This window comes from Poecilia formosa, unplaced genomic scaffold (genome assembly GCF_000485575.1).
Source record: "Poecilia formosa unplaced genomic scaffold, Poecilia_formosa-5.1.2 Scaffold729, whole genome shotgun sequence".
Classification (NCBI taxonomy): Eukaryota; Metazoa; Chordata; class Actinopteri; order Cyprinodontiformes; family Poeciliidae; genus Poecilia; species Poecilia formosa.
In genome coordinates, this window is record NW_006800668.1 from 24,571 (window position 1) to 52,473 (window position 27,903).

At 40.1% G+C, this 27,903-nt stretch overlaps 2 protein-coding genes and 1 long non-coding RNA gene across 7 annotated transcripts in view; 1 reads left to right on the top strand and 2 right to left on the bottom strand.

The window, feature by feature from the left end:
• Positions 1-2,155: 2,155 nt before the first annotated feature.
• On the bottom strand, positions 2,156-7,621 carry LOC103131201 (zinc finger protein 160-like). Of its 3 annotated transcripts, none has more exons than XM_007542793.2 (4): positions 7,581-7,621; positions 6,055-6,237; positions 3,379-4,791; positions 2,156-3,189 (listed from the first exon to the last, which is right to left on the bottom strand). In XM_007542793.2, the coding sequence occupies exons 3-4, from the start codon at positions 4,693-4,695 to the stop codon at positions 3,097-3,099; spliced, it is 1,410 nt and encodes a 469-aa protein (XP_007542855.1). In that variant the 5' UTR covers positions 4,696-4,791; positions 6,055-6,237; positions 7,581-7,621; the 3' UTR covers positions 2,156-3,096. The 3 variants fall into 3 exon arrangements, with proteins under 3 accessions (XP_007542855.1, XP_016521967.1, XP_007542854.1); XM_016666481.1 differs by lacking the exon at positions 7,581-7,621 and adding an exon at positions 7,329-7,440; XM_007542792.2 differs by lacking the exon at positions 7,581-7,621 and adding an exon at positions 7,356-7,436.
• A 3,402-nt stretch (positions 7,622-11,023) lies between these two features.
• LOC103131200 (NACHT, LRR and PYD domains-containing protein 12-like) overlaps positions 11,024-27,903 on the bottom strand; it is a 50,405-nt gene continuing 33,525 nt past the window's right edge. For 2 of the 3 annotated variants that reach the window (XM_016666480.1, XM_016666478.1), the window contains exons 4-8: positions 17,567-19,337; positions 16,078-16,275; positions 13,342-13,515; positions 11,772-11,924; positions 11,024-11,254 (exon numbers count right to left, since the gene is read on the bottom strand). In XM_016666480.1, coding sequence (XP_016521966.1) covers position 11,254; positions 11,772-11,924; positions 13,342-13,515; positions 16,078-16,275; positions 17,567-19,337 — 2,297 coding nt within the window. In that variant the 3' untranslated portion in view covers positions 11,024-11,253. Of the gene's footprint in view, positions 11,255-11,767; positions 11,925-13,341; positions 13,516-16,077; positions 16,276-17,566; positions 19,338-27,903 lie in introns of all 3 variants that reach the window. The other variant, XM_007542791.2, reaches the window with a different exon arrangement.
• LOC107834712 (uncharacterized) lies at positions 18,652-23,932 on the top strand. Its single transcript, XR_001660522.1, has 3 exons — positions 18,652-18,735; positions 21,988-21,995; positions 23,919-23,932. It is a non-coding gene; the product is annotated as an uncharacterized LOC107834712 (long non-coding RNA).

The following is a 27,903-nucleotide window of genomic DNA, read 5'->3' on the forward strand; positions in this document are numbered from 1 at the left end:
CAGATAAATTAGCAAAAAGGGCATTAGAAGTGGCAATAACGATTATAATTCCTTTTGGGAAAGGGAAATAATTTATTAAGAGTAAAGAAATGGGGAAAATGAAAAAAAAAAAAAAAGAATTAAGATTGCGATAATGTCATTGTGGTTTATTTGTGGTCTCTTGCTGCCATCTGCTAGACAAATTAGAGTAAAAATAAGAGCTTTCATTTGTCTTCTGTATTTTACGGAAGAGGATTAGGGCCAAGGGGAAAAAAAAATTAGAATTCTGACTGAATTCTAATTTTTTTATTTACATTAGTTTATGCAAACAATACTGTCACACTAAATGTCCCAGTTCTGGAGAAACTCCCTTTATTCCACATAAAGATTTAAATTGATCTGAATTCATGATCCCTTTGTTCATGACTGGATCTAACTGGTTCATCCTCCAGAATCTGGTTCTGGTAACTGGTGACAAAGCTTTAAGTTTTCCTCCTGATGGTTTTGTTCATATTTTCTCCCAGAAAGAGTGAAGCTGGTCTCCATGTTGGATCCAGTTCAATATGGACCCAATCTACCAGAATCGCTGCTTTGTCTTTCTGTCTGCCTGCAGAACCACTGGGTTTGGTTCTGATTCTTCACTCTGGTGTGGACTGGGATGATGGTGACTGGAGCTGCATGCTAAGGCTAACTGGGAGCTCTGGGCTCAGCTGGAGTAGCAGGTGATGCAGCAGCTCTGCAGAAAACCCAGTTAGGACCAGAAGATCCTCCTGATGGATCAGAACATGCACTGGTCTGCGTACACAGTAAAAACCTCTGGAAATTTTTTACATTGTTTTAAAAAAAATAATCAAGTTTGATAGTATTTCAAAATAAATCAATTAAATAATTTAAATAAGACCGTCAGTCTGCTGATTTATTTTCCCGCATTTTAAAGAACAATGTCTCTAAATAATCTGACTCAGATTTTAAATTACTTTTCAATTTGTGGAACCTTGTTTTGTATTTTCTCAGAGACACTATGAAGCATCTCAGTTTGTAATTCAATTAATGTTGGATTATTAGGATGAGAAAAGCTTCAAGTTTGGTTAATTTCTCTGAATAAATGGCATTTGTACTATTTTTCCTACTTTGTAAGATTTGGCTGAAATATGAAGTTTCCAATCAAATTTTGTATCTTAAAAATTCCCAGTTATTTTCTCATCTATAACTGAATGATCAGCTTTAATTTCTTTAATATATATTTTTAATCCTAGAGTAATATTTCTGGTTGTCTAATAAGTCTGCATTAACAAACAGCCTTTATGTCTTTTTACTGGCTCCTATTATTAAGCTTATGAAGCGTTGGTTAGAAAGCAGAGCTTTAGAGTTTGCAGGTTTTGTGATGCATGTTGAAAGGTCATTACTTATTACCTTTTACTTAATTAACATGATTCTGAAGTTTTGCTGCTTGAGTAAAATGTCTGGCTCCTCAAACCACTGAGAAACTTCACTGGATGAAGAACAAACATGTTTTAACCAGAAACACAGCAGAAAAGACCTGCAGCCCCCGACCCGTTTTGTCGTTAAAGTACCAAAATTTACACATAACTATATTTTTATCTGTCTGATGACAGAACTATAAAATATTAAATCAGAACCTATGATCGCTTCATCAGTACTTGAGAATTATTTTTCAACTTTCTTCTGTTTTCCTTAAAGCAGAAGTTATTTCTTGATTCTTCTACTGAAGTGAAAATGCGTTGAAGTCGTACATCTCTGAATAAAGTACAGCTTTGGGTCTCACACACCTCTGTGTCTGAATAATTGCTTTCTGGATCAATAATTTATCAAAAACGGAGCCATAAGATAAAGCAGAATAAATACTTTCCTGTCTGAAAGGTGGCAACTCTGGTTGTAAAGGACAACATGTTGCTAAGATATTTGCTTTAGTTGCCATCAACAGGTCAACAGACAGCAGGATGTTTTAGTCCAGCGTTAGCCCTGACTGTTGCAGCGTGTGTGTGAACTAGCTGGCTGCTTTTTCTGCATAGTGCGGCAGGTTTTTATGTGGTTCTTTTGTCCTGGGCAGGTGAGCTGAAGTCTGCTGGGTGATTTTGAGCTACTAAACTGTTTTTCTCCATTCTGTTCAGAATAAACACACCACCAGATTGACTGAAGTCAAACTCTGAGCCTCTTCATTTCCACAATGTAGAACTTTATTGTTAGTCTGGGTGAAGCAACGCCGAGCCCGGCAACACAAACAGACATTTTAACTTCAAACCAGTTCTGGAAATAAACTGATCAACATCCCTCAGCAGCAACATTTCAAACTCTGCTTAGATTTTCAGTGAAGAGCTCTACCTGGTGGCGCCACCTGGTGGCTGAACAGGAAACAACATCAACAGTTTTCTCCATTTCCTGCCAGTGGCAGCAGGTCCGTCATATGAAACACCAGGGAACATTTTCCAACCATCCAGAACTCAGAACCACCAACAGGATCTAAATGTTCCCAACGTGGAGCTGGAAGCAGCTCAGGAACACAAAGAGTCAAGAACAACAGACCAACTGGGACATCAGCCCAGATCCTGGAGCACAGATTAAGGGTTAATCCCATTTTCTAATCTGGATTAGCAGGACGTTAATGCCTCCATCACCAACTGTGAATCAAACTATTTTAGAATGGCAGCAACAATCAAGTTTAGTCTGACGCTCTTTTCTTTCATTGTTAGAACAGGAAATGGGATTCAGCCCCTTCAAACTAAGAGCTTAGAGCTGCATGAACAAAAACTCAAGAGATGTCCTCCACGAGAACATCTTGTGTCTTAACAACCATTGTAATGTCTCCTTGAAGACCTCTGACTGATCTGAAGCTGGTTCTATTTGTCTTTCTTCTAGAACCAGCTGACCCAGTTATGCTGTTAGCTACAGAGCTAACTGAGGCTAACTAAACACACCATAAACAGGGAAACCCAAAAACATCTGGATATGAGAAGCCATGTTAGCAACAGCTTAGAGCTTCTTGATGAGTCACTGAACTGCTCCCTGTCTGAAGGGCAAAGGTCAGGGGCATTAACACTAGAACACCATGAACTGCTGAGCTTCAGGTTGTCTTCACTGAGCTCAGATCTGGAACTTTTAAGGTTTTTCTTTGCTGACTTTTTTCTCAGAACCGTTTGGTTCTCCTCCATCACTGGGCTGAGAAGTGGCTCCATCTGTGCTGCTCTGCTTCTAAAGCAACAAACACACAGAAGACAGAGCAAGTCAGGGTTCCTGCAATGTTTTACAACCATGGCACCAGGCTCTGATTAAAACTCTAAGCTAAGAAGAACTTCTACTCTTAACAGTTTCAGATTAAGGAGTTAAACTAATCCTCAGAAAAGGGTTTTGTAACTTAGAACCAGCCAGATCTTCACCAACCTCACAGTGACCCCTCCTGGCTGCTGGCTCCCTGCTGTGGATCTTCTGGTGTACCTTCAGATTACTTCCCCATTTGAAACTCTTCCCACACTGCTCACAGCTGTAGGGTCTCTCTTCAGAGTGGATCCTCCGGTGGGATTTGAGGCTCCAAGTTTGACGGAAGGCTTTCCCACACTGCTCACATTTGAATGGTTCAACACCAGCATGAACATATTGATGAGCCACTAAAGATGCCTTCGTGATGAAGAGTCTCCCGCACAGATCACAGCAGTATGGTGTCCCTCCTCTGTGAATGACCTGATGTGCTTTTAGCTGATTCCTCTCAGAGAAGGTTCCCCCACATGTGTCACAGGGGAACCTTCCTTCATTGTGGATGAGGCTATGTATCTTTAAGTTTCCTTGTATTCTGAAAGATTTCCCACACTCCCCACACAAAAACGGTTTAACTCCAGTGTGAACCCTCTGATGGTTTCTGAGAATGTTTCTGGTAGTGAAAGTTTTCCCACACTGGTCGCAGCTGAAGCATTTCTCCCGAACATGAGAGGATTGATGAACTTTTAATCGTTTTCTTGTTGTGAAACACTTTCCACATTCTTCACAGCTGTGAGGTTTAATTCCAGCGTGGTCGAGCTGATGTTCTCTGAAAACAGGCTTTTGAGCAAAACCCTTTCCACACTCAGCACAGACATATGGTTTCTGATCACTGTGGATGGGGAGATGTAATCTTAAGGAGGCATGGTATGTAAAACATCTTCCACACTGGTCACACTCGTAGGGTTTTAATCCACTGTGAAGGTTTCGATGTTCTACGAGGTGAGGACGGTTTGCAAAGCTTTTCCCACACTCTTCACAGGAGTATCGCCGTTGTTTGGTATGTCTGAGTTTGTGAGCATTCAGGTTTGATAAACTTCTGAAAATCTTTCCACACTCTTCACAGCAGTACTGTTTCGCTGGTTTTCCTGAGTGGGTGCGCTTATGGAGGTAGTAGCTTTCCATCCAGCTGAATGTTTTTCCACACTGGTCACAAGTGAAAGGTCTTTCTCCAGTGTGGACGACACCGTGAGCTTTGAGTCGTTTCTCTGTGCGGAAACTTTTTCCACACTCACTGCAGCTGAATGAATCATTCCCATGGTGGATCCGTTCATGAGTCTTTAGGTCCCATCTGAATCTAAAAGACTTTGAACATCTCTCACAGGTGAATGGCTTAACCCCTCTGTGGGACAGCTTGTGTGCTTTTAGGTCTGTGGGACAGATGAAAGCTTCCCCACACCTCTCACAGCAGTATGGCTTCTCCTCAGAGTGACTACTCTGCTGCATTCTGACGATTTTGCAGGGGAGATTTCCAGACCAGTCACAGATGTTTAACGTGGATGTTTGTTTTTCTCCAGACGTTTTACAGTTTCTTTGATGTTCCTACAGAGGCAGAGAGACGATGAAACACATGAGTGGATCCAGTCAGTGGCACCGTTTCTCCCAGAGTATGAGATGCATGGCAGGTCACCAGGCGAAGCTTTGTTTATGTTATTTAAAGGTGCCATGGCGGCAGGACATCGCACTGCAACTGGAGGGTTGCTGATTCGATTTCCGCTCTGTCCCCCTCTATCGTCATGTTCTTGTGTCTTGCCCAAGAACAAACGTAATGAACTTTATTTAGAAAGAGATAACGTACAGCTCAAACATTAATATAATTTTTTTTGTGTTTGCCTTTTTAAGGACTCTATAGTTGAGGTCTAAGCAATGTTCAATAATGTATTCCAGTAAGACATCATTACCTAGTCATATTTTCAAACTTACAGTAAACTTTTAGCATTTTTAACTCAAACACGCAGTGGACAGGAATTAACTCTAAGAAAGGTGGAGATGAATTGCACATCACAAGCTGCAACGTACGAGAGAAAAATGATCAGCGAACACTGATCACATACTTTTTCAATGAGAATGATTGGTGATTGATTGATAGGAACATCACTAGTTAGATAGTATACATATCTACTAAAATGAAGTATATGCTAATTAACATTTGATTGATCTGCTTCTATACATAAAAGTTGTTTTAAATCTCAACATCACCATCATTCATACATGCATATTGACATTATGTAGCTATTATTTCTTTAAACTAACCTAAACTAAACTTTTCTCTCATCAATCTATTTTAATAACTTTTTTTATATTATAAAGTTGCTCTGCTCAACAGTCTCTTCTTCTTATATTTATATAATTTTATCGTAATGTGAATCTGCACTGAACTCTGACTTGCTGCTATTACACCTGAGTTTCTCCTCTGTGGAACAACTTAAAATATTTCTATTCTATTCTGAACACCATCTGTAGTTAGCCCCCACTAGCCTAGCAAGCTAACTTAGCTGCCAGCTCAGATACTTTCTGCTTCCAGTTGTTCAGGAACTTTTTCTGAAGCAGTTTTCCACCAGAAGGATCAACATCATTGATCATCAGTTTCAGGTAAAAAGATGGATTTTAATTGTTTGTCATAAATATCAACTAAACAGGATCTAAGCTTCTGCTAGCATGCTAATCTATCGGGCGCTAACTAGCTAGTGATTCCACAGCAGCTGGATGCATAGCTGCTGTTTCTGAAGTTCATTTCTCCAAAACCTCACAGCTTCTCTCCACAGGCTCATATGTCCATAGCACTAGCGTTAGCATGGCGGTTACCTTTAGACAAGTTCAGCTCACAAACTGAGACGTTCTGCTATGAAGCTGGAAGATTTCTCTGAGCCAGCAGAGATATTTTCCTTTTCTGGTTGGATTGAAGCTGTTGAGCTGCAGCAGTAGATTCAGTCTGACTAAATGGAGCTTCTTCTTCTGCATACAGTAGCACTACTGCCCCCTACTGGTCTGGAGAATGGGAAAGAACAGAAACAGCACAATAGTGAAATCAACTATGAATACAAGAAGCAGTTTATTTATTTATTTTAACATCAAATTTTATTTAAATATTTTACTGATGAATAAATATTACACCTGTGCATTCTTGCTTTAATCTAAACTATAAACACAAACAGGGAAAGAAAATTGCGAGTTATGTCTGACACCTTGTGGCCAAGATCTGCAACTACGCCACAAATACATATAAAAAAAAAGCAGAATAAAAACACCAAAATAGGAAGAGATTATATTTAGTTTAATTGTGCTTTAAAAAAAGAAACATATGGTTTCCATATTTGTCTTGTATTTTGATTCATCCTGCATTTGAAGCTCCTCATCAGAGAGTTAACAGGTTGTTTGTTTTCTTTAAATGTGAGACTAATGGTACTTTTATTTTATTTTGAAAACCAATGTTGTGCTGCTCAGCCAGTGGAGTTTGCTTTATTAGAGATGCCAGCCAGCTAATTTAAAGTTCACTGCTTAGAGGCGAATAAAACGGATGAACTGAAAGGTGAAGAAAAAGCCTTAAGGTTCAGTTTCACAGCTTCAGGATTCAGGACAGAAATCACAGTTTATACAGGAAGTTATTATTATAATTCCACACATTACACACAAACACAAAGATTCATACATGTTCAGGAATATGTTTCTGTAATTCTTACTGCCCTCTGGTGGTGAACTATCGTAACTACAGATATTCGTCATATTAATCAGATAGTTTATCTTTTTTGTTCTAATTTTCACTTTTAACAAGTCAAGAAAAACCTTACATTAATGTGGTAAATAATAGTGACTAAGTGAAGAGGAAACTAAATTTACTTCAGTAAAAATCGTCCCATAAGGATTAACTGTGCTCCACAGCGCCTGTTTAACCAGGAACGATACTATTTTCAACACATGCATGTAGCATCTTCATTAGCAATGTTCATGTAGCATAAGAGCAGCTAAGTATCTGCTAACACAGTTCCGTCACCTTTAAACAAAGATTAACTGCTCCAAAACACAATATTTTAAAAGAACAGTAATTGAACCATCACTTATTATATTTAAAATACACTTACTGAACACAAAAAAATAAAACTTCATACCTTCTCCCATGGAATCCAAACAGAAAGAGCGCGACGGAGAGCGGGAAAACCTTCAGAGATTATAATGGTATGATCCGCTAAACTTGTCTTTTTAAACCCCGATCTGACACTCAGAACAACAATCCACGAATTTAAAATGTTCAACAGTAAAGATGATAATTCGCAATTACATTCATAACACACTAAATTCGAATAAAACTCATAATTTCCAAAACAAGAAGTTACCCGCTGTTTTGCAATGGATCTGTCGTCCTTTGGGGGAGGGGAAGAGGGAGGGAGCAATATTTCATCATTTGAAATATTAAATCAACCTCTTGTTTCTCCAGAGATTCAGGTTGCAGATCCTGATATTGCAGATGGAAAATGTGATTCTATCTCAATACAGCAGCTAAAAGTGCAGCACTATAATTTTTAATTCATTGTTAAAGTACATGTGTGAAGGTATAAAAAAAAATCCACCACTAAATATTAACAAAAGACATTTTGTTAATATTGTCTTAAGTTTGTAATAAAGACTTTTTAACTCATAAAAGAAAACTCCGGTGTGAAACTCTTTACAGGACGTTTTTTCTGGTCAGTCAGACTGAATAAAATCCTGCAGTGACTCTTATTTAACGACAGTAATCAAGCTTACTTGATCTGACTTTATAAAAGTGAATAAACACGAAATCCAGTTGAATTTGCCTGAAAAATGTCTGCAGTCATGATAGTTTGTAGTTGGTGATATTTTTATCTGATTAATGTCATTTACATGACTTTGATAACTTACCTAAGGCCAGGTTCAGATGTTTCCTTGGTCTTAGTTGGAAAACTCATGTCATTGGTTTTAATTAAGCTCATCAAATCTTTTCTGATTTGATGAGCTTAGTTGATTCAGTAAGAACTGAATCAACCATAATAAATCTGATAAATTTCAAACTTTTTACTAAATAGTTTCGAGTGATTACAGCCATATTAACTTAATCCTGTGAATAATAATATTTAAATATTTCGTACTTGTATGCTATTAGAGATGGAGATTCATTATTAAAATAATTCAGACCACAAGATAAACAACTACTTAGAAATAGTAATAATTATAATTTTGAGACTCAAAATCTGGAAAAAGTATAAATATTAAGAAAAACACATTTATTAGTGATAATATTCAATGAGCTGAGATCAGACAATAAGCAGGATAAAACCACCCGTAGAACAATTAATAAAGTTAAAAAGTTAGTGAAGCTTTAAAAAAAAATAGACAACTGTCGTAAACAGAAGATTGTTTAATTCTTTGGATTTGATTTTGCTAGAGACTCGCTATCTATCGCCCTCTTGTGGTTACACACTGTAACTACACACAAATTATTTTGACGAGTTTAATCATGAATCAAATCAATGCTGCTGTTCAGCATCAGAGTTTAGATCTGCAGCTGCTGATAATCAGTTTTTGTGTAAACCAAGCTGCTGCTGGAGTCCGTTAGCATCTCTAGCTCCGCTCAGAGTCTCTGTCGGCTGTTTTCAACTCTGTGGAGCTGCTTGTAGTTCACACTGACAGAGGAAACATTAAAGTGAACCCAGAAGAAGTATCTGCCTTCATTTATCCCAGTGGTCCTCAACCTTTTTATTACCGCGGACCGGTCAAGACTTTGAAATTTTGTTGCGACCCGGGGGGAGGGGGTGGGGGTGAACCGTCAGATAAGGCTTCTAAATGTTGGTGTTGCTAAAGCCTGAATACACATGTACCCAATTCGGGTTGTCTTGGCCCTTTTTATCCCAGTCAGGTTTTCCCTGACTGGGAACGAGAACAGAACTTGTTGAATGTGACAGGTAGCCAATCAGAAGCTCTCAAGCTCTACTCATATCCTCTTGACCACTGCCCAAACGCTCTCTGACTCTGGTCGCTATGGTAACGTTTAGATATCCCTTCAAAATAAGACACAGATGCGCCACAAAAACGAACATTTTACTTTCGTGAAAATTTTAACTCACAGGAGCCCTGAGCTTGTTTCTCTGCAACGAGATGGTCCCATCAGGGAGTGATGAGACACAATGACACCCAAAGTGTTGCTCATATCCACAGCCTGCTGGGTCTCTACGTGGCGAAGCAGTTTGAAGCTTCATTGCCTCATTAGCAGCCGGTCGCCACATGTTACACAGAGCGGCTTAATGTTTGACTCACCTACCGGCCTGGGATAAATCCATCCTCCTGTCTTTTCTCTGGCCCTTTTCCCCTTTGCAAAGAAACTTTTCAAAGACATCTGATCTGTTTCTTACTCATTTTGCTGCTTGTGGCTCAATGTTGGCGCGCAAGTAACAGAGAATCCGATTAAAGGATTTTCAAAATAAAAGATGCTCCAGACTCAAATAATACATAAAACATAAAACGGAAATATTTAATTATTTCTTCCGCGGCCCGGTACCAATTGAGGACCATTGATTTATCCCATTGGGGACCAGTTAGCCCGCTGGTCTGAAGTTGGAAACCAGATAGCTACAGCGCTACAGACTCGCTTCATTCAGAGCAGCGAGATCTTACGGTTAGATAACCGCAATCAAGGAGTGTGGCTCGTAGCTCCGTGTTTATGCCCTCTGGTGGCCTAATGTGGTAATTAAAATTACAATGAAACTAGAAAAAAATATACATATGCTTCCTGTGAGATCTTTCAAAATAAAACACCGGAAAGTATAATAGTACATTCATAGTTTGAAGCAACTTAAACTATGAAGTTGGAGGAAAAACAACAACATTGATTAATTAAGTGGTTTCCATGTGTTTTATTTAAATACCTTCAGGAAGAATAACACAAAACAAACCTTAATAAGAAGCTTTTAAAAGCTCAGATCAACTTCACAGGATGTTTTCTGTTTCTGCTAAATAAAGCTGTAAAAGTAAAGATGAAACCTTTAAAATATATATTTTATTTCTTTGTTGGTCTGAATACAATAATCTAAATGTCATAGATGATTAAAATAAAGGTGCAGTTACTATATTTGTACTGCACGGCCAATAAAAACTTTTATTGGCCATGAATCCACATTACATTAGAATAAATATGAAAACAAATACCATGAACCAATCAGCACATTATCCCACTGATTCTCTGAGGTCTGAATAAATCAGTAAATTCACAGTAAAAAGCCTGATGTGACACATCAAGTCCTAAAGTTCTATAGAAAACTCAACATGAAATGTGGAGTTAAAAAGTAAACCACCAAAACAAACAGAAATATTAAAGAATCAATGACTATGACACACAATTTCATTATTTAGAGATTTCAGAATGACTATAAAAAGATAAATATATGTACAATCTATCTTCTTTTTCAGATAAAATGCTGGATGTTTCTGAAAACTGCTCTAAGATCAGAGTTTCTGTGGGACATCCAGTTCTAAACTGGTTAAACTGGTTTCTGTGATGGAAGCTGAAGTTTCTCTGCAGTTTCCAGTAAAGCATCTTTTTATCTGTGGAGCTTTGAGGAACATTTTCCTGTCAACAGAAGAAGAAGCAGCAGAGAAAAGAGGTTTGAAGTGTCTTTATGATTCAAAGCTGAACTGAAAATGATTCCCATGTTTCCATCTCAGACCATTTCTGGTTCCAGGATGAAAATGAATCAGAGAGAAAAAAGATCAACTTTCCAGTTGAATCCAGTTCAGATCAAAACTCCATGAAGCCTCTAAATGGAGCCCAGTTTGAATCGGATCTTTATTGATCCAAAGAGACAAACAATATCAGACACTAAATGACAGACATGAGAAAATAAACAGGAGGAAAATATTGGAGGTCAGAGGTCATCATCAGGATCCAGTCAGAGTCTCTTTAGACTCAAACTGCTGCAGCTTCAACCTCTGAGGATCAGCAGGACACAGAGACCGTTCTCTACTTTACTGAGGTCAGTCAGAATCATCAGAATCCCACCTGCAGAGAGAAGAAGGATGGAGAGATCAGATCAGTGAGTGTTTCCAGCCTCTCCAGCAGCAGTCAGTGACGCAGCACATCCAGTAGATGGTTTCCAGGCTGCAGTCAGACTGATCTCAGAGCTGTGACCAAGATGAACTTGATCAGTTGTTTCCTGTTGAACTGAGAGAACAAGCAGATCTGAGATCAGATCTGCTGCTGCCACAGTTTGATGAATGAGGACCACTGTCTCTAGACATGTTGGACAGCTGGACGCTGGAGTCCAGCTGGACGTCCTGGAGACATGGACACAGCAACAACACTCATCTTCACACCAACACAAACACAGGAACACAAAAAGCTGCTGCTCCTCTGATTGGCTGATTGCTGTCTCTGTGTCCAATCAGGAAGCCTGAACCATTCTCCTCCCACTGAGAAGCTGCAGCTTTACTGGGAACACTGGAGCTTTGCTTTGATGCTAACTGGGTTTAGTTCAATATGCTGACAGCAGCTGGACTCACTACAAACATTTACTTACTATAAAGTCTTTACAAGACGCTTCAGCTGCTGAACATCTGAATCCTTCAGGTTGTTTCCTCCCAGGTCCAGTTTTGTCAGATGGAGGCTGTTGGACTTCAGAGCTGAGGCCAGAAAATCACAGCTGATCTTTGACAACCTGCAGTCCATCAACCTGAATAAAGAATAAAAGATGAGCTGAAGCCAACAGGATGCAGGTGAACCAGTCCAACAGAACCAGTTAAAGATTCTCATGAATATTAAAGCCAACAAGCTGCTGCTTCAATAAAGACCTGCTGACTTCAGAACCAGAACCAGAACCTGGTATTGGGTCATTTTGTGTTGGAGGATTTTAGTCAGTAAAATCATTTCAGGTTCTGATCAAAGTGTTGAAGCATCAATTATTGATTATTGATTTGTTCCTGTCAGATTCTAGAAGCTGAAATTCACTTTTCTAGACTGGGTTATATGACCTTTGACCTGCTTGACATGAGGAGGATATCTACACACTGGGGGTCCGAATGCTGTCCTGTTCTGACCTCAGGTCAGCAGGTCCTACTCAGTTTCACAGAGGGACTAAATTAAACTCTGGATCCAAGTCCAGAAACAAACTCAGAAAATATTTATTAGAACAGAAGATATGAATTTTGATTTATGATCAATTATATCTATGGATGCTCCGATCAGGGTTTTTGCTGCCGATTCCAATACCGATCATCCATGAGACTGATCTCTGCTGAATAGTTGTTAATTTTTCGCTTTAGGTATAAATGATACTATGTTATCTGGCAAAATGGAAAAAATTATCTGGCAATAACTTAAACTACGTTAGACATAATAGACATATTTTAATACATATCTAAAATATTTTTTAAGTTGCATGCTGCAGCTTTAAGCAGCTGTTTGGTGTGAAAGTTCACTGTCACACAGACTGTCTTCTTAAAACAGACATTGAAGATGAGCGGTGCTCCGTCTGTGAAATATTACTACCAGTATTGCGTAGCGGCGGTCCAAGGGCGAGAGGAGTACCAGCATCTTACACCGCCAGCTCAAAGACTTAAATTATTTTTGGGGTTATTTGTTCAGCTTTCTGACCGTGATGTTAATCCTGCTTAGGGTAGAGCTAGGGGAGGGGTTAATGTTGGTAGTTGTGTGCTCCTTTACTTGCCATCTGGCTGTTCCAGATGTCCTTTTGCACCTGCATTGAGCCTCAATATAGACACACTCAGTCAAGTGCTTGTTTCTTAAATGCCATATTAGATTCATTGTTTTGATGCATTTTGACGTGCTAATTTTCCACCACACCATGCAAAAGTCCCCATTCACTATCACAGCATTATAGTTCCACATAACAGGATTTGTTGCTGCACGCTTGTGCAGTGTGAAGGATAGAGGAGATGAGCTGCACATGCAGGCTGCAAAGTGAGATAAATGATCGGATTTGGTGATCGGCAACAAGAGACCGTGATCGGCGATCACCGATCATACACTTTTTCACGGAAATCGGCAGATTATGATCGGTGGCCAATCGATCGGCACATATACCTAATTATTCACACATTAGTTACATAATATTTTTATAATTAGAAAACCTCAAATTCTTCAATTTGCAGCCTTCAGTCTGTAGAAAACCACAGAGCTCCTTCACTCCAGAATCTCCCAGGTTGCTGTAACTCAGGTTCAGTTCTGTCAGATGGGTCGGGTTGGACTTCAGAGCTGAGAACAGAGACGCCCAGCTGGTCTCTGACAAACTCCAGGTCTCCAATCTGAATAAAAAAAAAAAAGACGAGCTGAAGCCAACAGGATGCAGTTAAAACTGAAATATGAACAAATAAATAATAAAATGTAGAAAATTAATTTCCCTGAATGTAAAAGAAACATGATGAACTGATTCTAACATCTGATCCAGTCAAACTGGTTTAAAGAGTCCAAACCAGCAGAACCAGAACATTTGATCAACAAAGGAACTTGAGGTTTTTCAGAAAGTGTCTCAGGATCTTAAACTCAGTTGGATGTTTTTTTTCTCTCCATGTTTTCTTACAGGCTCTGTATCAGCTGACTGCTCTGTACCTTCATTTATCATCAGATATTTTATGTCTCCAGTTTTTGTTAATTCAGTTATTAAATATGTTTTCTTGGTGGTTGTATTTTAACGGCAACTCACAGGTTTACTTCAATCCATCTAATTCAGCATTTTACAATGTCCATTACAGCTCACATTCTGAAAATTTATCAAAATGCATTTTGATTCATTTTTGATTGACTCAGTGTTTCATCTTAGCTAACATTTATCTCTTTCCTTTATATATTCTATCAATCAATCACATTTTATTTAAATAGCACATTTTAGCAGCAAGGCATTTCAAAGTTCTTTACCTCATAAAAAACAAAAACACAAAGTCACATAGCATAGAATCAATAATCAAAATATTACATTCGGTCGTTAAATTCGTAATTGATTACGTTTCAAATCCAACTCTAAACAGGTGGGTTTTTAGTCGAGATTTAAAGGAAGTCAGTGTTTCAGCTGTTTTATAGTTTTCTGGAAGTTTGTTCCAGATTTGTGGTGCATAGAAGTTGAATGCTGCTTCTGGTTCTGGTTCTGGGGATGCAGAGCAGACCAGAACCAGAAGATCTGAAGGGTCTGGAAGGTTGTTATGACGAAAGCAGATCTTTAATGTATTGTGGTGCTAAACTGTTCAGTGATTTATAAACAGTATTTTAAAGTCTATCCTCTGAGCTACAGGGAGCCAGTTTAGGGACTTTAAAACTGGTGTCATGTGCTCCATCTTCCTGGTTTTAGTCAGAACTCCAGCAGCAGCGTTCTGGATCAGCTGCAGCTGTTTGACTGATTTGTTAGTCAGACCTGTGAAGACACTGTTGCAGTAATTAATGCAGCTAAAGATAAACGCATGGATGAGTTTCTTTAGATCGCGCTGAGACATCAGTCCTCTAATCCTGGAGATGTTCTTCAGTGATAGAAGACCGACTTTGTGACTGTCTTAATGGGGCTCTGAAGGTTCAGGTCAGAGTCCATCACTACTCCCAGGTTTCGGGCCTGATCAATAGGTTTTAGTTGTAATAACTGAAGCTGTGCATTGACTCCAGATCAGGGGCATCCTGCATGTTTTAGTTCTCTCCCTGGTGGTAGTAACAACCTTTTCACCATGTCAATGTTCTTCTTAGGCCTTCTAATGAGTCATCATTTGATCCAGGTGCGTTAAACCAGGGAGAGATCTAAAACATGCAGGATGCCGGCCCTCGAAGATCAACTTTGGGGACCACTGATCTAAAGTTTATAGCAGTAATAAATGTCCCTGTTGCATCTAAAATGCTTTTATTAAGTACATAGTGAAGTAATCGGTTCATAATTGGTCAATAATTACCTAAAGCTAAAGCCATGGGGGAAAGTAAGAAGTCATTTATATGCATTGCGTCGCACCAGAAGCCATTCAAACTGACTGACAGCGCCGACATGTTGGAACTATTGAGAGCTACATGAATCACATGACCACGTATCAGCGCGTTCCAGTTTTGCCAGGTGAGAAATGTAGGATTATCGTACCAGAGACATACAATTATTGTATTTTGAGGGAAATTATAGTACACCCGTCATAACCAAAATAACAAGTCTATTGGTGCGCAATAGTCACTCTAGTGTTGAATAGCCTCTGACAGGGACTCACGTCTTTGTGGCATGCTGGTTTGGCATAAGTACGGAATGGATTCATCAGCAGCCCAGCTCTGCATCTTCTTCATTTCTTGTTTTTTTTTCCTTTTCTTACTCTTTGGATGGGCACAGCAGACAACTGAGCCAATAAGGCAATATTCATGGCCACATTGTAAAGAGAATTATATTTCTTTAGCAAGATTAGATAGGTTTTATTGTTTTATGCCCAAAACAATAAAACCTATCTAATATTTGTATCACTTACAAATATTTAGATTATGCACTTCATGTCCAGTGGGCTTTTCTGATCATAGTATGATCATACCAAATGTGTTTATAAATACACTAAAAAGTGCATGTAGGAACTTCGATACTGTTTTGTTAAATGATGTTTGTTTTTTAAAAAAAGTTTTTTTTTTTTTTACTTATTTCACTCGTTTGTTCATCAGTCAAAAATATTTTAAATTGAAAAAAAAACTCAAAACAAAGCTGAATAATCTCAAAGTCTGAAATAAGAATATAAATAATTTATAAGGTAAAATGTTTTTGAGATTCTATTCTGACATTTAAACATGTTTTAAAAGAAAATATATTATCAGTTAAACTACAGAATAAAGTATCAATGAATTACTTTATTTCATAAAAAGAAAAAACAAACCTCAGACTCTTCACTTTACAGATTGAATTCTCCAGGATCTCAAGCAGATGCTTCACACCAGAGTCTCCAATGGTTCCAAGTCCCAGTGTTCCCAGAATGAAGATCTCACTTATTTCCAGTTCAGTCAGATCTGGGTTGGACTTCAGAGCTGAGGCCACAACTTCACATTCATCCTTTTGGAGCAAACAGCCATCAAGTCTGTAATGAGAGAAGAAATAAATTCAGTTCTAATGAAATCAATCTGGATCATAAACAGACTAAAATATGATAACAGTGATGTCATCATCTGATCAACATCTGATCTTCAGTTTACTGAGTTTGACCCAACAGAGAGTCTGTGCAGCTCCTGACTAAAGTCCAGGTTCTGGTTCAGCTCCGACTCACACCTGACTTGGACTAGACCGTTTGGCTTGCAATCCTTCAGATCTTCCACCAAGCAGGAAGTGAGTTATAAATGAAGTGAGCAGAGCAGGAAGTCCAGCCTGCTGTGGACCTCTGGCATCTCTGGGTTTGTTTAGCCCATATCTGCTGCTGCAGCATCTAGAATCCTCCTCATCATTAATAATAGTAGTATATTCTATAGAAACGTGGCTCCCAGCAGCAGATTATTAAATGCTGCCACAGAGGAAACTGGGAGCAGACCAGACACATGATGCTCCCAGTTGTGTCTCCGTTCATCTGCTGGATTTGATGCTTTAACAAAGTAGAAAGTGGACAGTCGTCAACCTGCTTCAGCTAAAAGCTTCAGATTGTTCTGGTCGTCCTGCAGAGCAGCAGCAGAACCGGTCCTGCTGCTCCTTCAGGTCTGGACCGTCCTCTGTTGATCTGAGAGGAACTGGGACAAACTGGTTGGAAGAGGGACACATGTCTCTGCAGTGGTCTACACATCTTGATCACCTTAAAAATAATCAAACCTGACCTGCTTGGAAGTAAACTGCTGATCCGACACTGTTTTTTTTTTCAGTAAGAATGAAAGGGTCCCATAGATCACATGCATTTCTTGCGCTTTGGCGCACAGACCAATTACATCTTTATGTGACAAGAACTGAGGAAAGTTACTATTTATTAAATTTCTTATTTACTTTCGAGTTAGGTTTTCTCATCCTTTTATTTTAATTTATTTATTTTGTGTGTGTGCTATGTTATTGTCTGAGGATAAATGTTGTTCAGTTTCATCATTAAGTTTAAACAATAAAAGATTAAAATCATGGAAAACTTTGGGTTTGACGCTTCTTGGTCTAAATATTGAATTAAGTTAAATTTTAGTGTATTTAGGTGAGCTTTGATGCTTTGCAGTTTGTTTGTAATTATCCACCAACAAACGTTTGTGTGGCTGCCGCATATTTTCAAAGCAGATAAAAAGTGTGTGCATATTTATGCAAACTTTCATGTCACGTTCACTGTTATACATACTGACTTGTGCGTAAAATATGGCACAGCATATTTTTTGTGCGTATGCACGATGTATACATGAGGCCCTTGGACTCACCGAGCCTTTCTGCAGTTCCTCACAGCTGGAACTAGTCTCAGTCGTCCATTCTCTGATGTGTTGTACTTCTCCAGGTTAAACTCATCCAGAACCTCTGAGATCTGCAGCATGAAGGCCAGAGCTGAACAGTCAGACACTGAGAGATACTTTGCTGAATCTAGGAGTTGTTGGAGCTCCTGATAAAATGTGACGTTGTTCATCTCCATCAGACAGTGGAAGATGTTGATGCTTCTGTCAGCAGAGATTCTATCAGTGTTCATCTTCTTCAGGTTGGTGATGATTCTCTGGATGGTTTCTGGACGGTTCGCTGTCTGACCCAGCAGATCCTCTAAGAGTCTCTGGTTGGACTCCACAGTGAGACCATGAAGGAAGCGGACAAACAGGTCCAGGTGGCCATTTTTACTGCTGAGAGATTTCTCCATGACTTTCTTCATGAACTCATCTAGAGATGTTTCATTGTATTCTTCTCCCAGGAACGTCTTGATGACCTCTGACCTCCTGCTGGTGAAGCAGTGGAGCATGTAGACGGCAGCCAGAAACTCCTGGATGCTCAGATGAACAAAGCAGTAAACTGATTTCTGGAAGATCACACTCTCTCTTTTGAAGATCTCTGTACAAACTCCTGAGTACACTGAGGCCTCTGTGACATCCAGAACACACTGCTCCAGGTCTTCTTGGTAGAACATGTTTCCTTTCTCCAGATGTTCAAACGCCAGCCTCCCCAGCTTCAGAAGAACTTCCATGTCAGCCTCCATCAGTTTCTGTGGACTTCTCTCATGTCCTCCATGGTACTTCTTGTTCTTCCTCTTTGTCTGGACCAGCAGGAAGTGTGAGTACATGTCAGTCATGGTCTTGGGCAGCTGTCCTCTCTGCTCTGAGGTCAACATGTTCTCCAGAACCGTAGCAGTGATCCAGCAGAAGACTGGGATTCCACACATGATGTGGAGGCTCCTGCAGGTCTTGATGTGGGAGATGACTCTGCTGGACAGCTCTTCATCACTGAACCTCTTCCTGAAGTACTCCTCTTTCTGGGCATCAGTGAAGCCTCGTATTTCTGTTACCCTGGAAACACATGAAGGAGGGATCTGATTGGCTGCTGCAGGTCGTGTGGTTATCCAGAGGAGAGCAGAGGGAAGCAGTTTCCCCCTGATGAGGTTTGTCAGCAGAACGTTGACTGATGACTTCTGTGTGACGTCAGAAACCAGCTGACTGTTGTTGAAGTCCAGTGAAAGTCTGCTTTCATCCAGGCCATCAAAGATGAAGAGCAGTTTGCATTTAGCCAGCTGCTCTGCTGGGAGCTTCTGGAGTGTTGGATGGAAAACATGGAGCAGCGAGAGAAGACTGTGCTGCTCATCTCTGATCAAGTTCAGCTCCCTGAACGAAAGCAGAACCACCACACTGACATCTTGGTTCTCCAAACCCTCTGCCCAGTCCAGAGTAAACTTCTGCACTGAGAAGGTTTTTCCAACACCAGCGACGCCAAATGTCAGAACCACTCTGATGGCTCCATGTTGGTCAGGGAAGGTTTTAAAGATGTCATGGCACCTGATTGGAGAGTCATGGAGCTTCTGGATTTTTGAAGCTCTCTCCAGCTGCTTCACCTCATGCTGGGTGTTAACATCTTCACTCTGTCCCTCTGTGATGTAGAGATCAGTGTAGATCCTGTTGAGGAGGGTTCTACTTCCTGTTTCATCACTTCCTTCAGTGACACTTTCACATCTTCTCCTCAGACTGATCTTATGTTCCTCTAGAACCTCCTCCAGACCAACATCTGCTGAAACACAGAAGAAAAGAAAGCTGAAGTACAAAAACATGATTTATTGATAAAGTTGAAACTAAACCATCTGGAACATTGAATGCAGCAACTTGAAGCAACATCAGCTCTTCTGAATGTCTCCATTGTTCTGGTTTTACTGTTTCCATCTGACTTTTTCCAACAAATAACAGCTTCCAAAGAGGAAGGGAGACAAAAAAAATGTTTCTTCCCAACATTTTACAGCCTTTTCCAGCATTAATAAAGAAAAAGCTCTAATCTGCCAGAGAAATAGCTGATTGCCTCGCTAGTTTAAATGGCTTTTCTCTGTGACAGTCTAGATTGGATTTTTTAAAAAGAACAATTACAGACTGGAAACGACATTGGACTGATTTGGCCCAACAGATTCAGAATCAGAATTTTATTGTCATTGTCAGAAAGACAATGAAATTGCAGTTCCAGTACAACCATCCATTACACAGCAACACGAGGAGGGACGGGGCATCGTTTGTGGTCGGAAGTGGGAGAGGGGGGATAGTTGGCTGAGGCCTCGCTGCCTGTCGGGCTGTGATTGTTAGAATTATTACATGTTGCATTCATACTGTAAATATATACCGTAATCTGTGATATATTGTCTGAGTAAATAAAGTTTTCTGTCTCTCAGACATCACTTCCCTCTTTTTGTTAAAGTAGTTTTACAGTTGTGTTTTTTTCACTTTGTGACTTCATGCATCAAAATGACCTCCAGCTTTAAGATGTTCAGTTTTAATGCATTTATCAAAGGGCTGAAAACAGCCACTCCAAAGCAAATCCTGTTGGTTGTTGGGTTGATCATGTAACACTGGTGATGTGATTACAGAAACTAGAATACATTGGAGAAAACAGTGGGACCAGAACCATGTTCAGCTACAGGAGCAGTGATGGTCAGGGTGTATTAATGACCACCGACCAGAGAAAACATTTAAACTGCTGGTTTATCATTTGTTAAAGAGCAAAACAAACATTTGGCATAAAGTTCAACAACTTTAAAAGCATAAAACTATTTCCTTGTTTTATTTTAGGTTTTTCAGTTATAAATCCTTCTTATTTGTTAAACTTACAGTTGTTTATTAAAAGGAAACTATGATCCCAACCTAAGTAAACTTTTCTATTCAAGTTCAAGTTGCTGCTTTGGATTTACAGTTTTATATTTCAAATCTGCTTGAGCTGTCTCAGCGTAGCTTTAACACCATAAAAAGCAAGAAACTGCAAAAACGTCTTTCTCAAAATAAGTTTAAAAATATNACCTTAAGCTTAACAAGTACCTTGTAGGCTACCGATGTTGGTGTCTATTTTCAGCTACGTACATTCATTTTGCCCCCAAAAAATTCGATGCCGCCCTCCCCCCACCCCTCCCGTCACACACGTCGTTTCAACCAGACAGCCATTTGTAATCCATAGGGGGGTGGGGGCGCAGAAAATGTTTGGAAACCACTGGGGGGGCGCAGAAGAAAAAGTTTGGGAACCACTGCTCTAAACAGACTTAACAAACAGTAAGGTGATCTATTTATGGATTAACTGGTTAATAATTGGATGCCAAAAGTGACTGATAAGAGATTTTCTTTTTACGGAATCTGAATCAGGTGAAGCTAAAACTGAACTGGATGATTTCTGGAAGAACAGATTTACAGACAAAGAAGGTTTTTTATTTTATTTTTGGCCTCATTTCTGATCTGAATGACCAGTTTAACAGTCTCTATCCTCCAATAGAGACTGTTGGAGTCTGTTAATCGATTAACAGTCTGTTAATCAATTAATCAGATTAATTGTTTTCTATAGAGCAGAATGTTTGTTTGATAAACTGAATCCTCAGAGATCTTCAGCCTCCTGCAGGTGATGTGGATCAGTCGCTCTGAGTTTCTCTCATCTTGATTCTGGGATTTTTACCCAGCAGGATGGACGGTTTCTGCTGGTGAACTGCAAACTTTAAATGTGACTCGACTGGCCTGCGCTTTGAGCTTTGACTAGGACACTTTTGCTCCTGTAATGTTTTGCTATAGCCTTTGCTTTGGGTCTCTGTGTTTCCATCCTGGTTCTCTCAGTGAATGAAAACTTCAGTTTTGGTCTCATTTGACCGCAGCACTTTCCTCTTTACGTTCACAGAGACTTCCTCATCAAAAATGATACTTGGTGTCTATAAGTTGACAGGTCAGGTGACTGATCAGACACTCAGAGGAAGTGTAGCTCAGTCTCTCTGCTGCCTCAGAGCAGAGCAGCAGCCGGTCTGATGGATTTGCTGGGGACGGTTCTGCTGGTGATTCTGGTCGGTTCAGAGGCAAAGAATCTGGTGAATGTTCCTGTAGACCCGGGTCAAGATGTGACTTTAACCTGCTCTCTTAACCACACTGATGTCTACTGGTTTATGGAGGACCAGAACCAGACCAGAGTCAGAATCGGACCGGTCTCCTCTCTGGCAGTCTCCGGCTACGACCATCAGACCAAATATGTGACGGACGGGAACCGGCTGGTGATTAAAAACGTCTCTGCTGAGGACAGCAGCCTGGTCTCCTGCGGGATGAAGGAGGACAATGAGGTGGAAACCTTCAGTCTTCTTCTACCAGGTACGATCCTCATGTTCTACCTCTCACACCAGCAGGAACACATTCTGGTTTCATTACATTTTACTGAGACCCCCTGGTCTGAGGTAGATCCTCATGGTGGGGGTTGTCATGGAGACACATGGAGGAAAGAGGAAGTGACCCCTGAAGGTCATTGAAGAGGAAACACAAGCTTCTGATTGGTAGATCCAATCATCCATGAATCATCTGGTCATGATGGGATGTGTTGGGAAAAATGTTATGACAAAAGTTCATAGATAGTCGGTACAATGGGCGATGGAGACGAGAGTCTGGAAGCGATGACCTGTTGAGGTCAACTGGTCCACAGCAGGGTCAGAGCTGGAATCAGACAGAGAACCTCTTCAGTTCTCAGCTCATTGAGACTAAAGCTGACTTGTTTCTGGGTCAGAGTAGAAACATCTATAACCAGGCTGTTCTCCACATCCTGTCTGTTCCTCTGCTTGGTTTTGATACGTGTCAAAGATGAAAAGTTCACCCACACATTTACACTTCAGACTGTACTGACATACCCTGAACTAAAGGACATGTATGCATTTGTTTCACACTGTTTGAAGTTCAATTAGACCAAGCTTTTTTATTTTAGCTTAGTTAGAATAACCAAAATGATTTCTATTTGCTAATGCTAGAAAATGTAGCGAGAATTTTTTGAAGAAATTTTTTGTAACTTTCTTTGAATTCAGAAGTTTACATACATTTAGTGAGTATCAGGGATAACTATCTAATAAACTGTATGATTTAAACACAAAATGTTTGACCCAAGTCATATAGTTTAAAGATAGTTATCCTGGATACTGACCAAATGTATGTAAACTTCTGAATTCAAAGAAAGTTACAAAAAAGAAATTCTACAAAAAGTTCTCGCTACATTTTCTGGCATTTAGCAGAACAACTATAATATTGTTGTTCACTTCCAGATGTCCCCGGCCCTCTGTCCACCCGTCCTCCTGTCCTGATGAAAGTCTACTACACTGAACCTGATTGGGTGTTTATCATCAAAGTCATATCAGGGATCCTTGCTATCCCGGCTGCTATAGCAGGTCAGTGGCGTAGATGTTTCTGTCAGCTGGTTGAAAGATAAACTCTCTCATTCTCTCATGTTCTGTTGGCAGCTTGTTATCGATGTTGTAAGAAGAAGGGTGAGGATGAAGCTGCCACCCAGCAGACAGAGATGGAGAATGAATGGATGAATCCATCAGATGATTGTGAACTTTAACCCCCTAAAACTGTCCTGGCTCCTGTCTCTTTCAGAACTCTTCAATACAATCCTTGGTCTTCAAATATTCACACTGAACTGTGACGTTACTACAGATCATTACTATTGGTTATTTGATATTTTATTTTTTACATATTTCTGCTGCTGCTGTGTGCAAAGTCATCTAAATTAATTGGTTTAATTTCAAATTTAATCTTAAATTAACTGAGTTGAGACAAATAGCTGCGTTTCCTTTACAAATGTGTTAAAAATGGTCACTATTCCTAATTTTGTGAATCTTGAAAAAACATACTTTCAGAATCACAGTGTTTCCATTAAATAAGAAATGAAATTAAAATCCTATGTGAATATGTTTATATAATTCTCCAACCACTTCCTGTTGTTGTCTTCTTGGTTTCCACCAGTAGTAACTTCCTGTTGTTAATTATGTGACCCCTATGATTTTTAAAAAAAGTGTTTCCACTGAAGTTCTGAAAAATCAACTAATTTAGATATGACTGAACAACACCTCATCCTAGAGTCAACACTTTATTTTAAATTAAGCAAATTTCATTTCTAAATGTCAAATTGCTGTTACAATTGATGTAAAAGCAGCTATTGCTATCTATTAGCTCTAATTTCTTATATTTTTACAGTTTTACTCTTCATTTCATCAATCTTTAATCTGTCCTTTAGAGTTTCTACCTTAGTGAGTTTGTTGTTAAATTATTTTTTGCTAACTCTTTCATATTGGACAGAAACGTTTGTTTTCTGTTCAGAAAACAACAGAGCTGGACTTTTTCCTACATCAGTTATTATTAATATAAAACCTTAATCATATAGAGAATAACAGATAATAACTGGTATTTTCCCGATAATCAGGTGGGTAATTTTGATCTAATTACTGGTTTTGTTAATAATTGTCCTCAGCAATCATTCATTTCAGGAGGGAATTTATTATGTGTGGCATGATCTTCTATGTTCTGCTCTAATTGAAACCCATTAATAATTAATAACAGCAGTATTGTCTGTCTGCAGACAGATGTTACATAAAGCTTGATTCAAAAGGCTGAGCGCGTGTTTTCCTCCTGGTTTTACTTTCACTTTGACTGTGACGTGGAACAGCTGAGCCGCTGCGGCTGAAGATCCATCAGGGAACAGAATCAGCTTTAAGGAAAATCAGCGGCGACCCGGTGAGTTCCTCCAGACCCGTCCAGAACCAGAACCGTCCAGAACCCGGCGGCTCTGTCTGAGGCTCCTCGCTCCGCCCAGCCTCCGCCGCGTTGTCCCTCTGTCCTGTCTGACGTCTCCATGTCCAGCTGCAGGACACATCAGAGGACAGACTGGACGTTTACTTCACTTCCTACCAACTTATCCAAGTTACGTCTTTACAACATCAGATCTAAGATGTCAGAACCAGCTACCAGCATCTAGTGGACAAATTGTGGAATTACGATAATATGATATAAACAGGAAACGGCGTATGAACAGCTGATGTTTCCATAGAAACCATGTGAAGATGGATCAGAGTTGATGTTGAGGTGAATGATGAGTGTTTCCTCCTCAGATGAAGGCGGACGGTGTGTGAGCAGAGCAGCATGGAGGAGAGGACGCAGTCCGTCCCTCTGGACCGTCTCAGTGTGGACATGAGGACCAGAGGTGAGTGTCCATATGTCCCTCCAGGCTGGAGAGCCACAGATAAAGAGAGAGACTTCTCTGCAGTCTCATTTCCGTCCTGTCCTGTTCAAACGCTGAGCTGACTGTAGAAATCTGCTGCTTCCAAGGCTTAAAGTCAAAAAGTCTCTCAGTCATGAAACATTTCAGTATTCATCCACCTGAGCTCCAGCTACCTTTAGCGCCTTTCTCTGATAAAAACTACAACTCCCAGCATGCCTGTGGCTGTACAAGGCCACATAACTTCATGTTTCACCATTGTGTCTCATAGCTGCTTAAAAATCAATCAGTAAATTGTGTATAAAGCAGGAAAGGTCACAGCACCTTTCCCAACACGTAACCTTTCCTGAAAGGCTTGGCAGCGTTTCAGATATTTAAAATAACAATCAAATCAATAATTATTGATAAACTGATATGAAAGCTTACATCATGACACATTTATCAGCCTCTACCTGAAGTCGTCTCCTGCTGTCCTCTCTGTCTGACAGGTACAGGTGCCTGGTTGGGCCAACTTCCTGCTGCTCGTCTCAGAAGAGTGCTGCGTCCATGGAGCCGCCGCTGCAGTTCCCTGGAAAAGAGTAATTTAATTTATGACAAATTTCAAATGGAACAAACATCTTCCATCTTTGTGCAACCGGGCTCAGTGTTACGCCAAAGAGCAACAAATGAAGCTCTGTGTTGTGTAAAATGAGACAGGATGACTGATGGCCTGATGGCCACACAGCAAACATCAGTTCACCTGGTTATGACAAAGGAATCATATAAAAATAACTCTGCTATGTTTGTGCAGCAAGACATTTTATTTGTGCTGCTTTTGCTTTGAAGATATTAATGAAAGTTTAAAGGTCAAAAGTTCAACCAGCCCTCCCCTGGCCCCTCCTCCCTCCACTACCCAAATCTAACAAAATTGGTGTCAAACATTTGTGCTACTTTTATGCAGCTATGATTTTCGTTTGGGATTTTCAAAGCCAACCTCGCTGGAAGAATCGATAGAACCTGATTTTATCCAGGTGGATCAGATGACAAAGCCAATTGGGTTCTGTTTTTTATTTTGTTTCTATCTAAAGTCCCGATGGCGACACCATGGTGAAAGTTTCTAATGCTACCCGTTTCTTACTGTCCAGTCGAATCTTTCCCACGGACAGATGCTTATCCATCGCTGCGTCCATGGAGCCACCACTCCAGTTTGCTCCCAACAGGTAATTAGCACCTGAATACAATATAAATAGTATTTACAAATAGTATTTACTGGTTCCTCCACAGAGAGGACCTGCAGAGCTCAGAGGTTCCCACTGATCCGTCTGTCCAGCAGCACCAAACACAGCTGGACTCCATATTTATGGTCTGTACATCGGTTCTGTTCAGTCTGTAGACCAGAGGACTGTCAGTCTGTCCAACATGGACCTGATGTTCAGATCTAGTCTGATATCTTCTCATTCTGTTCCAGCTGCTGGAGGAAAACATTGTCACATTCGTGAAGAACGAGCTGAAGAAGATCCAAAAGGTTCTGAGTCCAGATGACCCAGAATGCTCAGAGGGTCAGAGTGAGGATGAGGAGGTGATGAGGGGTGAGGATGAAGAGCAGAAGAGGAGCAGCAGAGAGGCGGTGATGAAGATCACCCTGAACTTCCTGAGGAAGATGAAGCAGGAGGAGCTGGCTGACCGTCTGCAGAGCAGTAAGAGGATTTCTACAAAACATTTCCTCCTTGGTTTATTCATCTGCTACTTTATCAGGTACACTTAGGTAATTTGTTAAAACAGACTACGAATCAGCCAATCACATTGCAGCAACTCTATCCAGAAGTGGTGAGGAGGATCTGTTGAAGGTAAATGAGTGTCAGAAAGAGGAAGAATGAGGATGTTGAGGCCAGATGGACTCATTTGGTGTCTCAGAATCTGAAATCTCCTGGATGATTCACTCATTATCAGTGTTTGTTGTGGTGTGGAAGCATCTAGTGGCCTGTTGGTAGAAACGGTTTTATCCTTGATGTTTTGGATTTCACCATAAAGTGACAGTGTCTGCTGTTCCTTCCTCTAAACCTGCCCTCTGTTTCTGCAAACATCAGGCTCTTCCTGGTGTAAGTTTAGAGCAGTGCTTTTCAACTCCAGTCCTCATGCTTTGTGTAGCCTGGTTGATTCGATCCAAACCAGTAGACAGAAGCATGCTCAATTAGCATTTTCTTCTTTTTTTTGCAACATTTTATCAGCTAGCTAAAACATCACATGACAATTGGATGGAAACATGGTGTACCTAAGGAAGTAGACCAATAATTACATGAATTTCCATTATTCAGGAGAAGTACAGGTCCGCCTGATTTGGTTGTTTTTGTGTTTTGTTTAGAACTGGTTCCTTCACCTTGTCAACATAAACTTAAATCCAACCTGAAGAAGAAGTTCCAGTGTGTGTTTGAGGGAATCGCTAAAGCAGGAAGTCCAGCCCTCCTGAACCAGATCTACACAGAGCTCTACATCACAGAGGGAGGAACAGGAGAGGTCAACCAGGAACATGAGGTCAGACAGATTGAAACATCATCCAGGAAACCACACAGACCAGAAACAACAATCAGACAAGAAGACATCTTTAAAGTCCAACATGAAAGAGATCAACCAATCAGAACAGTGATGACCATGGGAGTGGCTGGCATTGGGAAAACAGTCTTAACACAGAAGTTCACTCTGGACTGGGCTGAAGACAAAACCAACCAGAACATCCAGTTCATATTTCCATTCACCTTCAGAGAGCTGAATGTGCTGAAAGAGAAAAAGTTCAGCTTGGTGAAACTGATTCATCACTTCTTTACTGAAACCAAAGGAATCAGTAACTTTGAACAGTTCCAGGTTCTGTTCATCTTTGATGGCCTAGATGAAAGTCGACTTCCTCTGGACTTCAACAACAAGGAGATCCTGACTGATGCTACAGAGTCCAGCTCAGTGGATGTTCTGCTGACAAACCTCATCAGGGGGAAACTGCTTCCCTCTGCTCTCCTCTGGATAACCACNATTACATGTTGCATTCATACTGTAAATATATACCGTAATCTGTGATATATTGTCTGAGTAAATAAAGTTTTCTGTCTCTCAGACATCACTTCCCTCTTTT

Coding starts and splice junctions, on each gene's coding strand:
- LOC103131201 (XM_007542793.2), bottom strand. CDS start 4,695: ATGCAGCAGAGTAGTCACTCTGAGGAGAAGCCATACTGCTGTGAGAGG. Junction 3,190..3,378: donor CCAGGAGGGGTCACTGTGAG/GTTGGTGAAGAT, acceptor TTGTTGCTTTAG/AAGCAGAGCAGCACAGATGG.